At 34.7% G+C, this 15072-nt stretch overlaps 1 protein-coding gene across 1 annotated transcript; it reads right to left on the reverse strand.

The window, feature by feature from the left end:
* Window positions 1-1905: 1905 nt before the first annotated feature.
* On the reverse strand, window positions 1906-4502 carry LOC148953418 (uncharacterized). The gene is made up of 2 exons (XM_089087954.1): window positions 4349-4502; window positions 1906-2132 (listed from the first exon to the last, which is right to left on the reverse strand). The coding sequence occupies exons 1-2, from the start codon at window positions 4500-4502 to the stop codon at window positions 1906-1908; spliced, it is 381 nt and encodes a 126-aa protein (XP_088944080.1).
* Between the last annotated feature and the right edge of the window lie 10570 nt (window positions 4503-15072).

Genomic DNA, 15072 nt, shown 5'->3' on the forward strand with positions numbered 1-15072 from the left:
GCCGAAATATTCGCAATATTTTTTAATTAAAGTATTGATTTGTTTTTATTCATTTCTGTTTCACTGCTTTATTAAAATTAAAACGCGTTTTTTCTTGCTTGTTTTTTCGTAAATGGAAAAGTAGTAGGAAATTATTTAAGCTTACAACATTAGTTAGGATGAATGTTAGGATATATGAAAGTCAGGATATATGAGTAGATGCCCTTTTTTATACTCTTTCCTAATCCAGTAATTGCTTGTGGGGAAAATTATATTTCAACCACTTACATGCCTAAAAAAGTTCTAGGCGTTTACCCCCCAGAAAATAATCCTTGTTGAAAGGACTTTATTCCCAAAAATCTACTCCTCATTGAAAATTCACCCTGACGATAACACTCCCCCTGTCCTGCAGAAAACTCCGCCAAAAATGTCCCTATGTTTTCCAATAACGAATACTATATGTAAGCAATTGACAAAGTACATAACTTAAAAGGCCACTTAAATATCTACAATGTGTTTATCTGATTTTTTGTAGTTTGGCAGGGAGGGAGATACCTCCCTCCCTCGTTTGGGAGGAGATATATCAGATAAATATAGTATTAGCTCTAAGGAACGGTGAAGGTAGAACTTGTTGTATTACCCCCATAGCTGTAATTAAGATTTTTCTTGGGGGATGGGTACAAAAGAAACCTAAAAAAACGCATAAAAATGTGATATTGTTATCTACTCCCTTTATGCTTTCATGGAATATTTCTAGTCTACTCTGCTATTATGAAAGTATTGAGTAACATTAAACCCTACAATGAGCAGAATTTATTCTGTATAGGAGGGGACTACCCCTTCCTGCTCCACACCTCAACTTAATGCAGAGGATGATCATTAGATCAGAAATTTAAAGTTCCAATCCTTTCTTTAAGTCAAAAGTGATTTTCGAGAAACCAGCCGTAGGGGGGGGGGGCAGGGTGCTTAATGAAAGAAAATTTTTCGGGGGAGGGGGTAAATGCTGGCCACTGCCTAAAAGGGCTCAAAACAGCCCATAGTAACCAGAAATGTAATATCCTGTTTCTAAAAAATAGTTGCAGGAATTTTGCAGCTGCAAATGGCAACTTTTCTCAATATACAGTTTTTTTTAGAAACATTCTTTTAAACTTTTGGTTAATATGGAATGGTTCACCTTTTAGGGTTCAAAATGAAACTTCCCCCTAAACAATTATTGAATTAGGAAAGACCTGAATTATGTTGAATATTTACAGAAAACTTAAATAAATAGGACAACATACTTTACTTGTTGATTAGATTCCTCAAGGATAGCTACAGCAGCGAGTACCAAATCATCTTCACTGTCACTGGTTATTTGTGCCATCTTGTGGAATTGAAACCTTTTGCGAATGATGATTGTGATGGTTTTGTACGCTGAAGGTGCATTATTCTATAGAAAATTAACGTTGCAGTGTGAAGGGAAGATTTTTGATGTGAAGGAACATAAACGTAAGACCCGTAACAAGAAACGTAACAACCTTACGGTTGAACGTAACGTAAAGCCTTAAGGTTCCTTCACATTGAAAACGTAAGGCTTTACGTTAAGTATAAGCATATAATGCACCTTCGTTTAAAATAAGCAGCAAGGGCTTCTTTCAGATCTGTCTGATCTCCAGGCCCAGTTTTTCTTCTTTTCTGATTTTCATTCTGGATTGTAGATGCATATATTTGCTGCCTACTATAAGTTTTGGAACTTGGGATATCTGTTTCCGTATTGTTGATAATATTTTCTGCACTAGATGCAATAAAATTAATGTCATTGACATCATAATATTTATTTTGTTGGCTGCTAACTGGAGCCTCTGAAACATCCATATCAGGAGAAATGGCAAAAATACTTGTAGTATAGTCCAAAGGATTCTCACTACAGACACTTCCTGTATGCTCTTAATAAATCTCCCCTGAAATGTTTTGATCTTGGTCACTATTTCCTGTTGTTTTACGTTTCCTTTCAATTATGTGTTCCGAAAGGAAATTCATTCTTTGCACAAGCTTTAGTTCATCTGGCTTTAAGCTTGCACATGCACCAGAGCCACTTGGAAGAGATCTCCCTGTTTTCTTTAGACGAACATAACGCTCCCTCAAGTTTCCCCATCTTTTCATAAGTTCAGTAACTAGAAAAAATAGCAATTATTACTAACTTTTTCAACTTTTCAACTTTAAACATACTCATTTTATAGCCCAATTTTTATTGCAAATTATTTGTGAAAAATACTGAGAAAATGTTGTTGATTTTTCTCCTAAATTCAATGGAGCACCAAAAAAAATATTTTCTAGACCATAGAAAGTCAAGGTTTGATTGGAAAAGAAGGAAAACTTACTGTGTCTTAAATTGAATTTATTGAAACAAGCACTTTGCCTATATTTAATTACAAAAAGTTTGTTACTGTACTGAAGTAATATCTATATCAGCTGTCCCTGGAGATAGTTAAACCAAGCCCTACTGGGGTAGCTTACAAAAAATCTTTTTGTTTTGGAAAAAGATTTTTTTTTTTGCAAAAGAGCAAGATGCATGTTTCTACGTTTTTTTTTCTTTTGTACTGTGTTTGGTAAAAGATTTGTAAAGTGTTATAAATCAGTTTTTTAGTTATTATATGTTTTTAATCAAAATATACAATATTAGGTTATTCAACTTTTAAACTTTAAACATAATCATTTTATAGCCCAATTTTTATTGCAGCTATAAAATACTGAGAAAATGTTGTTGATTTTTCTCCTCAGTAGCAAGAACCTCATAGCTAATAAATTCTATGGAGCAACAAAATAAGTATTTTCTAGACCATAGAAAGTCAAGGTTCAATTAGAAAAGAAGGAAAACTTACTGTGTCTTGAATTTAATTTTTTTAAACAAGCACTTTGTCTACATTCAAAAACAAAACATTTGTTACTGTACTAACTGAAGTAATATCTATATCAACTGTCCTTGAAGATAGTTAAACCAAGCCTTACTGGGGTAGCTTACAAAAAATCTATTTGTTTTGGAAAAAAGAATTATTTGGGGAAAAGAGCAAGATGCATGTTTCTTGTTAAAAGCAGGAGGATAACTTATCCTTGGGCTGGCTGGGCTCAAAATTTGAGCCCAGCCATCCTAATTCAGTCAAAATTCAGTTTCTATACAGAAAAAGGGAAAAAGGCAGATAAAAGGATATCCACATCTCTTTTAGGCTCTTAGACAAAGGTACATATCCCAATAGGCTCTGCATACTTTACCAAATGCACCTTTATTACTGTCTTCACAATATTAAACACGAAAATTATGCCAACAGCAAGTGGAAAAATAAAAGAACAGAGGAAAAAGATATTACTGCTCTCAGTATATCTGAAAATAGGGAGATAGATAGGAGAAGTAAATTATCACAATTTTTAAAGAATATACTATATCCTGCTATAATTTAAAAACTTTGTTGATAATAAAGATAATCTAACTGCAACATTCAAATCTTTGTACTAAATTATTTCATCATTTATTTATGTTCTTACTAAATTTGGTAGTTGACATAGGCTATCTGGGTCAAAAAACCCATCTAAATGTATTTAGATACCACAGAAAGAATTACTGTAGCCTACTGTGAATATGCTCTTTTTAGTGAATTCTCTCACAAATAGTTAAACAACTTCTAAATTAAAGACTATTTTTAAATGCAAGTTTCACATGTTGGAAATGTAAATAAAGTATTGCTGTAAAATTAATATACATAGTCTATTGCCTAGGCTATAAACAAAACTTTGCAGATTATTTTGGCTTGCAATGCTTTTGTACTTATTTCCAATCAAAATTTAGCTCATAATGTACAATATTATCATTTTAAGAAAAAACAATTAGCCTTAAATAGCTCATCTTGAACCCAATCATGGAAAATGGCAGTAGGATGCAAGGAAGCACTATAGATTACTAGCTTGACAAGAAAACACAGCTTAATAAACTTAAAAAAAAATTATTTGGAAATTCCATGTTGTATTTCCTTTTCATATATCATGTTGGTGTTTCTGACAATGCCCCTTATCTTCCCTTAATGGTCCTGGATATATCCATAAGATATCCCTTATAAAATTTCTATTAAGTAGTTTTTTTTTCTATGATCTTAAATCTCCTACATTTGAGGATAATTGTTCCAATAATTGGTTTAGTTCTGAACAGGCAGAGCAAAAGAGCATTTATCAAAGACATTCAAAGGGTAGAATACCTAGGTCTGATTAATCTGGTTTTTATTCAGATCTTAGTAGAAAAATAACTGAGTACATTTTTAATTTGTTCAGCATTACTTTCAGACTTTCAGAAGCTTATCCTAGCCTAGGGATACAAATAAAAAAAAGACACAACAAGACTTACCATGAACATTCTTTCCAGCCAAGGCAAAGCTATTGCTTAGACTTTCCCAAGAGTTTAGTTTTAATGGTCTATCCTTGAAAGAAGGATCTTTAGAGCTATACAAATATTTTCTTGCTTCTACAAACTCAATAATTTTTTTATCAAAAAGGTCCATTTTTTTAACTTTACAGTGTTGTTCCCTAGGCTATATATTTGCTCTGAAACTAATAACAAAAAAGGAAAGAATTATCATTTTTTTTTACTCAAAATCAGGATGTTGTGAAACTAGGTCAAGCTAATTTGGCCTAGTTTCACAACATCCTGACCAACCCAATTTATTCATTATTTTGATGTCCCTTGCTGTCTATTTAATTATACCAAAGTAGGTTAGATCTTAATCTAAATTTATACTCACATCAAGCTAAAAAAAAACATGGTAAATCCTGAGTTGTAACAAAACTAATCTCCTAAATATCATTTTAAGTGATCAACTGTACCACAACAGGCTTTATTTTAACTTCAAACCCAAATAGAATTGAAAAAAATAGCAAGATTTATCAAAGCATAGCCTATCCTGGGCCTACAAATAAAGAAAGTCTAGACTTACTGCATTCTTTCCTGCTGATGAAAAAACTTGGGCTCAAATTTTCCAAAGAATTTAGTTTAAACTGCTTATCCTTGAAAACAGGGTCCTTTGAGCTATATACACTTTATAGCTTGTACAAACTCAAATATTTACTCTTCGAAGTGACATTTTGCTTAAACGTAACCGTAAGAAGTTGAAATATGTTGAACTTCTTCCGTCAGAGCTCTAGCATTGCGTTTTGACTTACGGGTACGGTAACGTAAGGTCTTACGGAGGGTTATGAGCCTTACGGAAGCCTTACGGAATCCAATGTGAAGGGGAGAACGGAAAGCCAAAATTCAATGTGAAGGAACCTTTACGTTTTCAATGTGAAGGAACCTTTAAAAGTCAACGACATTTGTCTGCTGACCCATTTCGGTTCCAAATACCCCTGTAGTACGTCTGGCGACAGTCATGTGCGGTCGTCAACCCGTCAAACTGGTTTTTCCAATGATATTATCATCCGGATTTGTTCAGAGTACTTTCTTTCTCAGGAGTGAATTGCGAAATTACCGCGTAGTGAAATAGTCATTACCGGGTATGTTCAGAGCTCATTGCTCATTTAGGGTCCCTCCCACGCCCACCCTCTCATTTGCCCATTATGTTTAAAAACTAAATGTTGCCTTAAGATTAAATCAAAATAGACTGTGTTAATGCTAGCTGCCATTAAGGCATCTCAGCAGTATCCCAAGAGCGACTGGGGGTATTATCTTCACACTTTCGGGGCTACTTTTGCACTTAGAATGTAACAAAATCAAAATATCTAAAATGTATCCAAGCTATCAAATAAAGTAAACAGATTTTTTGGCAAATGGTATCAAGTTTTCTATTTCAGGTCAACTAGAGGAGGTATGAGACTAAATTAAACACTACTATTTGTGTCTAGATTTTTAAAAGGGTGTATGTTGCTAAAAAATGCTGAAAAACTTTTTCCATCATACAAATAGCCGGCCAAACTATTTAGTCTTAAAAAAAAGAAAAGATTTAAGCTATTATTTTCTTTTTCCCTGAAAAGACTAAGTCAATATAAATCGAACAGAAATTAATTAAAAAAACTTTTTCCACAAAATAAGTTCTTCAAAGAAAAGTAAAGAACTCCATTAAACCAAAAATGAGCAAAACTAAAATCAAATAATCTACCAAGCGTGAAAATACAATAAATCAGCATCTATAAATAAATGAAACCCAAAACGAACAGAAATTACAATAAATAACCGAGTCAAACTCAAAATGAGCAAAAATTACCACTAATAGGGCTCAAAACTCCTATGCCTTCCCAAGGCAAGAACTTAGTTTGCACTTTACTGAAAAAATACAAATGAATGTGCGTTGTCAGTTTAATATACATAATATTGATATTTATTAATCAAAATGTTAATATTATTGGATTTATTAAAGTTATAAAAGTAAATATATTTATATTTTTTTCAGTAAAGTGCCCACTTTTTTACACTACCATACAAAGAATTTGGTAGTTTGAAAGATTGTGTCTAGCAATCAATAGAAGATATCTCTAGAATATCTAGAATAACAATCAATAGAATATCTCTGCTCGTAAGAATGGTGCATTACAGTTTAACTATTCAATGGAACACGGCAAAATTTACACTAGATCTCCTTTTCAGAATGAAATAATTTTCCTCAACGATAATCTAAGAGATGTTCTTGGTTTTAAATATAATATTATTAAAGTAGAAAACCTCCCTGCAAAGGATCAAGTTATCTGTGCAGACAATACACCCGGTTTCTTCGGACAGCTGTATATTTCTATATGCATCCTTCGTTGATACATCGAGTGTTGGCAATAGCAATGTCCCCCTCCTACGAGTTCTCACGATCCCAACCACTCACGATCACATTAATCACTACAATTGAAAGATTCCCCAGTATATTCCTGTAGACACATCATATTTAAACTCAGCCAGTTAACATTAAGAAGTGAACTCGGATATCTTTTATCTGTGACAAAGGGATTGTGTGTTATTACATGTCATTTTCGTCCTATTCAGCGAAGTGGCTTATAGAAAACTAAATTTGCTTGTCCTGATATTGATTTATATGTTACTACTCTTAAGCCAGGAATATTCAATAATAGAATGGACTATTACAAAGGTCATTCGTCAGTGTCGGGCTACGGTCTTTGCAATTGGTTTGCTAATTTGGTTCGAAGTGCACTACCCCTGGTTAAGAAATTACAGTGCCCCGGCTGCCACATATTTTTCTATCCTCTACGCTACACTATTGAAGCTCTTAAAAAGATTTTAAAGAAAGTTTTTCACAAAATCTTAGGTCCGGTGCACGATCCCTTGTGAAACGATTTAAATCACGACAAAGTGGGAAAGGTTTAAAAAGGTCAAGAAACACCTCATCACTCATCACTCCACTCAGGTCAGAAACAATAGACATCACTCTTGTCACAGGAAAAGAAGAAAAACAAAAGAAACCAAGAAAAAAACGGCTAGATCGTAGAAAGATTTCTTTTGGCATATCCACCTCACAAGAAATCGCAATCTTCAGTCACCTCATCTTTAAATCTTTTCAATGCAGAAACTGTGAATGTGAGTGTAAAACATGGCTACTGTGAACAATTTTACCCACAACAACCACTCTCTGAAAACGTTCATTTTCACATTTATTCCAGTGAAAACTGTTTCATAGAATTAACTTCCACATTTACAGATTTGCATGTGACAGTCAAAAAATCTAACAATCAAAAAACAAGTGCTGCCGACGGATTATCCTATGAAATTTGGGTACTAAACAATTTATATGTAAATATTGCTGAGCAATAGCAACAATTTACCAAACTATACGAGCTACATACAATTCATGTTGATGACTCCAGTGCTCTATGAAAAATTTAGGGGCTTAGTCAATGGGTATCAATATAAAACGGACACTGACTCTACAAATAGCCTAGTCTTAGAGAGGTGATAACTAGTATTTTATATTTTGTGGGGAAAATAAATCATGCAATATTTAATATACCTCAATGGTTACCGGCAAATGTTAAGACTGTCATAAAGTTAACACTTGTTCCATCCAATTTTATTATAAACATTTGGCAAATTGTCGTTGATTGGTGATTGTGTGAGGAACGACCAGTTTGATATTATTTCCATTGGCTCTTAATTTTTCAATTTCCAATCAATAGAGCTCATAACCTATTATTTTCGGTCATAAACTATTGCCAAAGTTAGAGAGACTGTTGCATCAGGCACATTGGTAAGTACATTGGTAAGTACCACACAAAGTCTAAATATTTGGACTTTCCTCTCTTTTGCGTTTAAGTAAATGGAATTCCTCTCTACAGTTTATCCTTTGATAAATCCTACAGGACCCTATATGAATTGACAATGCAAACCGACAGGTACTTACCAATGTGCCTGATGCAACAGTCTCTCTAACTTTGGCAATAGTTTATGACCGAAAATAATAGGTTATGAGCTCTATTGATTGGAAATTGAAAAATTAAGAGCCAATGGAAATAATATCAAACTGGTCGTTCCTCACACAATCACCAATCAACGACAATTTGCCAAATATTCCCATACCTATACCGACTCTTCATTTATCAACGGTGAAAATCCTTCAAACTTGCTTTGGTATTTGTAAAAAGTGCTAGTGCCACAGGATCATGGACAAGATCCCCACCCAAGCCTATTCATTTTTCAAACATATCCAATTAAAATTTTGGGTCAGCTATTTTGTTCAACATAGTAGGACGGTTCTGCAACTACGTCTCTAGAAATATTGGGTATGTCAATCCCCTACAATTACACAATTGACCCAATATGCTTTAAAACTAAATTTGAACATAATTTGCACTTTAATAGAAAAAAACAAATGATTGTGGATTGTCAGTTTAATATACATATAGGCCTACTGATATTTATTTATTCCTTAAAGTTTTGATAATTCTTTTTTTTTAAAGTAAAAAAAGTGAAAACATTTGAAATGTATTTTGTTTTCAGTAAATTACAAATTATCTTCTGTTCTTGTATAGGCATGGGGGTGGTTATTATCTTGACTCGCGTTAATTGTTTCTCGCTCTTAGTTTGACTCGATTATTTATTGTAGTTTCTGTTCATTTTGGGTTTCATTTATCTATTGATCGTGATTTGTGGTAGTTTTACGCTTTGAAGATTATTTGAATTTATTTCTGCTTTACCTTTCTTTGAAAAACTTGTTTTATTTAGATTGTTTAATTAATTAGGAATAAGGAGCGCTTTCAATTTTAAATTGGCTTAGTTCTAATTCGAAGTTTGACTCCTTGTTATTCAAATTAAATTAAAAAACCAAATGCCCCATGAAGACACTTCAGACGGGAAAACCTTGCGATTTACGCCTACTGGACACTTTTTCGATCGCAAGGGGTGAACTGATATAATGTAGCCTACTATTTTTGCTGGTGGAGATGTCACGTATAGGGGGAGGAAAACCCCTTCCCAATGTTTTGACCAGTTAGACAAAAATTAGAGTCGGTAAAATAGTGGTAATCCGCACCCTTATTTTACTCACAGTAATTTTCTTATTAAAGCAAATGGGCTGATGGAGACATATGACTTAAATTCAATGAAAGAAGAAAGTATCAGGCGGCCGAGAATAAAAAACCAAGTAATTTTAATAGAAGTATCACCCAAATTAGTTAATAAAAATAACGAGGCAGTCGGTAAAATCATTCCCTTCCCGTAAAAAAAAACATTTTGGCTAGTAACGCCTCTGGTTAGTACCAGACCAAGTCCGCGGGAAGTAATTACTCGTACTTTTCAGTCCCAACCTGCTATCTCTGTTTTTTTTTCATCATAATACGCCTCTTCTCTATTTGCCTCTAATTTCATGTTTTCAAATTATTTCTTTTACCTTTATTTTACCCTGCTATGATAACTCAGTCTCTAAAAACAAGAAAAAATTTAAAACAGATGAAACAAAATGTTAAATAAACAATATTATATATTCTCTACCATATTTTCTGCCCATATTTAGGTATATAGGTATATTATTCTAAATTCCTTCGTATCTTAATTATTTTCATTTGTCTTACTTTTTCATTGGCAGCTCAAATTTGCTTATAGGAGAAGTTTCCACGGGGGAGAATTTTCAAGGGGGAACTTTTTGGGGAGGGATATTTTGCCCGGGGAATTTCCTATGAGTGTAATTTCCTGGGGGGAATTTTCTCCGGGGGAAATTTCCGCGAGGAGTATTTTCAGGAGAAAATACGCCTAGCATCATTAAGGTTAGTAGTAGCGGTTCTCAACCGTTGAAATTATTCAGAAGCATTTTCATTATTTACTTACAAAATCAGACTATACAGACTTTATATCACTAAATTAGCTACTTATTATTAATTTATTTTAATTTAACTAGTAATTAGTTATGAAACAAAAGGCCATTTGAAGAAAGATTTTGAACACTTGCACTGTTGGAAACCGGGGGGCCGTACGTGTTTACGAAATAGCCCCCCCTTGCGAGTAAGTTTTTGTTTTACGTCTTTTGATAGTTATGATGGGAGATCAGAACATTGCTCAGACTCTAGGGGAAATAAAAAAAGCAGTTTCAAATATTCCACAACTCACGAAAAGCATTCAAAATGCACAATCAATTTTGGCAGGGATAGAATCTAAGTTGCAGGACTTTGCCATAAATCAAGTAAAGACAACCCAAGAAATCGCAGAAATTAAGAGTGAATTAAAGGAGTCACGTAAGAGAAATTTTAGATTGGAAAAGGAACTAAAACCAACCAATCTTACATTCTATGGGATGCCGCATCCAAGTAATCCGAACTCTAAACTAAGTGAGGACATTATAGTATGTATTAACAATTCTGTGCCCAACCTTTCACTATCAAAAAGTGAAATACGAGATGCTCTTCGACTGAGAGGACCCTCGAACCCCCGCCCTATCCTTGTTAAATTCACGACCAAAATGACTCGTGATGCTGTCCTACGTAATGCTAAACTGTTTAAAAGAAATGGAATTTCAATCACCCCAGACTATACCCCAGAGGAACGGGAGGCCCGAAAAGCATTAAGACCCCTGATAACCCAAGCTATAAGCGAAAACAGAGCATTGAAATTGCGTGGTACAAAAATTTACATAGACAACCAGATTTTTTCTTATGATTTTTATAAAAAAAAGGTGGTGGAGGCTGCAGAATCGGAAAATGGTCAGCAACCGACCGGAGTTGATAGTTCAAAAAGGGATTCTATTCCTCGTCGGGCCTACATACGATCCCCATCAAGTGATAGTGACTCTTGTTCGGACATAGAAAGTAGTAACGCTAACGATAGTGATGCAACTGTCTACGAAAGGCCAATGACTATCGCGGATCCCACCAAACCAGGCGGAAGCGGGATAAACGAAGGGTCAGTAAAAGGGAAAAGAACTTTAGATTCTATTATAAGCCCCAATGATGACCACAAACAAGGGAAAAGAAATGTAAGAACGAACAGTAGCTCAAAAATGGACAAAAAACCGAAAAACCGGTGTTCACAGATGCCTCACGAAAAGCCACCATTCGTGTTAACTGAATAGGACACAAGCCATATACAAAAACTGTCCTTAGTCACATGGAATATACAAGGTTTAAGAAACAAGAGAGAGTTGTGTTTAAATAACTCATTTTTGACAGCAATGGTGACGTGTTTTGTAGAGACATGGTTGTTGCCAGAGGAAGATTTTATAGTGCGTGGATGCGAAGTTGTTTCGAGTGGACAGGGATACATCGTGAAACTATAGAAACTATGGAGGAATAGTTGTACTAGTAAAGAGTGACATGTTCAAAAATTTGCGTCGCCTGTCAAGTAAAATCTGAAAACTTGATTTGGTTGCGCGGAAAGTTTCAGGAAAAATGGTTTATATTTGGTTTTGTATATGTGTCCCCAGAAAATAGCTCATACTGTATTGAGGATACATGGTATATATTAGAGGAAGAGTTGAGTTCAGTGAAATATCATTACCCAAGTGATTTAGTTTTTCTAGCAGGTGATTTTAACGCATATACTTCCGTACAACAAGAATTAAATGTAGATTTTGTTTCAGATGATGATGACCCTTGTGAGATGATACCTTCAGTTTACCTTATCCCACGAAGTAGCCAGGATCGACAAAGAAAAATTAATTCATGGGGGAGGAAGCTGCTGGCACTGTGCGGAGGTCATGGGCTAGCGATTGGGAATGGCAGATTTGGGGAAGATGGTGATTTGGGTGAGTACACTTGCATTTCTGGACCTTGTTTTAGTTTAATAGATTATGTATTGGTGGACACGGGACTCGAGGCTGTATCTCTTAATGTAAAAGTAATCCATCAGTCTGGATCTGATCATTTCCCACTTAAATTAGAATATGAGATGAAAGAATATAGACGTAGACGGTCAACAATGAATCAAAATAGGATACTGGCTAAAGATAAAGGTGAAAGAAAAAACAAGCCGAAAATCCCGCCTCTGATTTATTGCGAATGGTCGAATGAACAATGGCTATCTGTACAAGAGGCTTTTCTTAGTGAACCAGTACAAGAGGAAATGAGCCAGTTAAGGTCTGATATGGAATTACCAAAATCAGAAACAGATGAAGTAGTCGAAAGGCTTATGGGAATTGTAAGTAATGTGCTTACACCCATGAAACCAAGAAAAGAGAAACAGAAAGATTTTTATGACCAAGAGTGTAAAGAAAGTAGTTCAAACCTGAATAATCTACTGCTTACAGTAAAAAGATTCTTGGGAGAAGAAGAGGAAAAAAATATTGCGCTAACAGAATATAGGCAAGCAAGAAAAAAGCATAAAAAACTAATCAAAAAGAAAAAGAAAGAATACAGATTTCACCAACAGGCAGCTTTATGTAAGAGTTTTAAAGAAAGCAACAGCCAAGAGTTCTGGAATAAGTTAAAAAATATGTCATCCAATAAACAAAGAAACGATTCCCTGAAAATTCCACCACCGGAAACATGGCCATCTTTTTTTCAATCACTACAGAAAGATGCAGAAAAAACGAACAACACACTAGAGGAAAGGATAAATCAAGCAGATTGCGAACAAGGACCTTTCCCTCTTAGAGAAACAGATTACGCCCTCTTTGAACCCATTAACCCAGAAGAAATAAATGATTCACTGCAAAAAATGAGAGGGGCTCAGCACCTGGACCAGACGGAATCCCAGTTAAGATATTTAAATCGATAAGGAATATTATCAACCCCGTGTTAACATCATTGTTTAACCTAGTAATATCTACGACACATTGGCCACGAGCTTGGAAGAATTCACTCGTATTTCCCCTATTTAAACAAAGTAGCCCGGCCGTTCATGACAACTATAGACCTATAATTATTTTAAGCCAGGGGGGGAAAATTTTGGAAAAAATTTTGGACAAACGGCTTGGAAAATGGATGGAGGCGAATAGTATTCTAAATGAAGAACAAGGTGGATTCAGACCGGGATATTCGACAGTGGATCGAGTATTCATTTTAAATGCAATGATACAAAAATATTCTAAAGGAAATAGTAAATTATACGCTGCGCTTATAGACCTACAGAAAGCGTTTGATAACGTAGATAGAATTTTGTTGTTTGAAGCTTTGAGTGAAATTGGATTACCACATCAGTTTATGAATATAATAGCTTCGATGTATTAATGGACTAAAAGTTTAGTGAAAATTCCGCAACAGGGTGTCTCTTCCTCTTTTCCTGTAAGTAAGGGAGTTTTACAGGGAAGTACTCTATCTCCAAAATTATTTTGTATATTTATTAATGATATTGTGCAATTTTTCCAACGCCAATGGGCACCAACACTTCGTCTTGGAAATTTGAATCTTTCAATGTTGCTTTTCGCAGATGATATAATTTTACTGGCTGATTCCGAGGAAAATCTACAGTCTCTACTGAATATCCTAGCAGAATATCTGCAGAAAAAGAAACTGAAGGCTAATGTATCGAAAAGCAAAATATTGATATTTAACAAAAAGCAACCAGAGCTACCCCCAAGTTTTATTTGGAAGGTCAAATTTTAAAAATAGAAGAGAAAGCAACATATTTGGGCTTTACAGTAACTCGAAATGGTAAATGGACACAACATATATCAGCAACTACGACAAAAGGGAAAAATGCACTTTTCGGTATTTACAGAAGCAACGTTACAACAGGAATAAGCGATCTCAGCCTTCATAAACATATATTTATCACAAAAGTTTTACCCATACTGCATTACAGAGCAGAAATTTGGGGCTACCAGACTGCCCAAGGATTAGAAACTCTACAACTACAATACTACAAGCATGCATATGGGCTACATAAAACAACTCACTCTCTAGTATTGAAAGGTGACCTAGGCATCTACAGTTTAAAAAATACGAAGAAAGATACAGATGATCAAGTTTTGGCTCAAAATCCTGAATTTACCCAAGGAAAGACTTATTTCTGCTGCTTATAAGGATCTTCTCACCCAAAAAAGTAAAACCACTTGGACAGCACAGATCAGAAAAATACTACAGGAAACAGGCTTTTCAAACGCGTGGAATGGAGGACAGGGACCTCTGGACCAAGAAAACTTCATAAAGGAATTCCAAGCAAGATTGCACGACCAGGAAATTCAACTTTGGTGTACAGCTTTAGATAAGTCGACTAGTCTTACTTTGTATAGAGATATAAAGCGGATTTATGGACAGGAGACATATTTGAAGCTGAGATTACCTAGTAAGTATATGAAAACGTGGATTCAGCTTCGAGCCAATTGTCTACCAATACAAGGAAAAGAAGCTTGGAAAAATAGAGAAGGTCCGGACACGCAGCGTATTTGTCTAAAATGTGGTGAAAATGATTTTGGGCTGGGTCATTTCCTCCTGCGATTCCGGCGACTGTCTCATATCAGGGGGGAGGTTTTGACAGAGGGTAATGATTGGCTACTTCGGGGGATTTTGAGTTCGGATTCACCACAAACGGTAGTAGGTGTGGTGAATTTTGCATTGAGGGGTATGAGTGTTGATTAAGAAGATAGTGATTTTAGTATGTATTCATTTTATTTATCCTTTTTCTTTTCTTTTGTTTTGTATATGGCTGTAAAAAAAGCTTTATTAATACATTATTATTATATTATTATTATTATTATCAAAATTTTATTATTTTTATCT

This window comes from Artemia sp. Qi Xiang Cuo, chromosome 4 (assembly GCF_049724085.1).
Source record: "Artemia sp. Qi Xiang Cuo chromosome 4, ASM4972408v1, whole genome shotgun sequence".
NCBI classification, from domain to species: Eukaryota; Metazoa; Arthropoda; class Branchiopoda; order Anostraca; family Artemiidae; genus Artemia; species Artemia sp. Qi Xiang Cuo.

What these genes read in the sequence shown, in the direction of transcription:
- LOC148953418 (XM_089087954.1), bottom strand. Translation starts at nt 4,502, where the DNA reads ATGGACCTTTTTGATAAAAAAATTATTGAGTTTGTAGAAGCAAGAAAA. An exon ending in GGCTGGAAAGAATGTTCATG is followed by an intron (nt 2,133 to 4,348) that starts GTAAGTCTTGTT and finishes TATTTTTTCTAG; the next exon opens with TTACTGAACTTATGAAAAGA.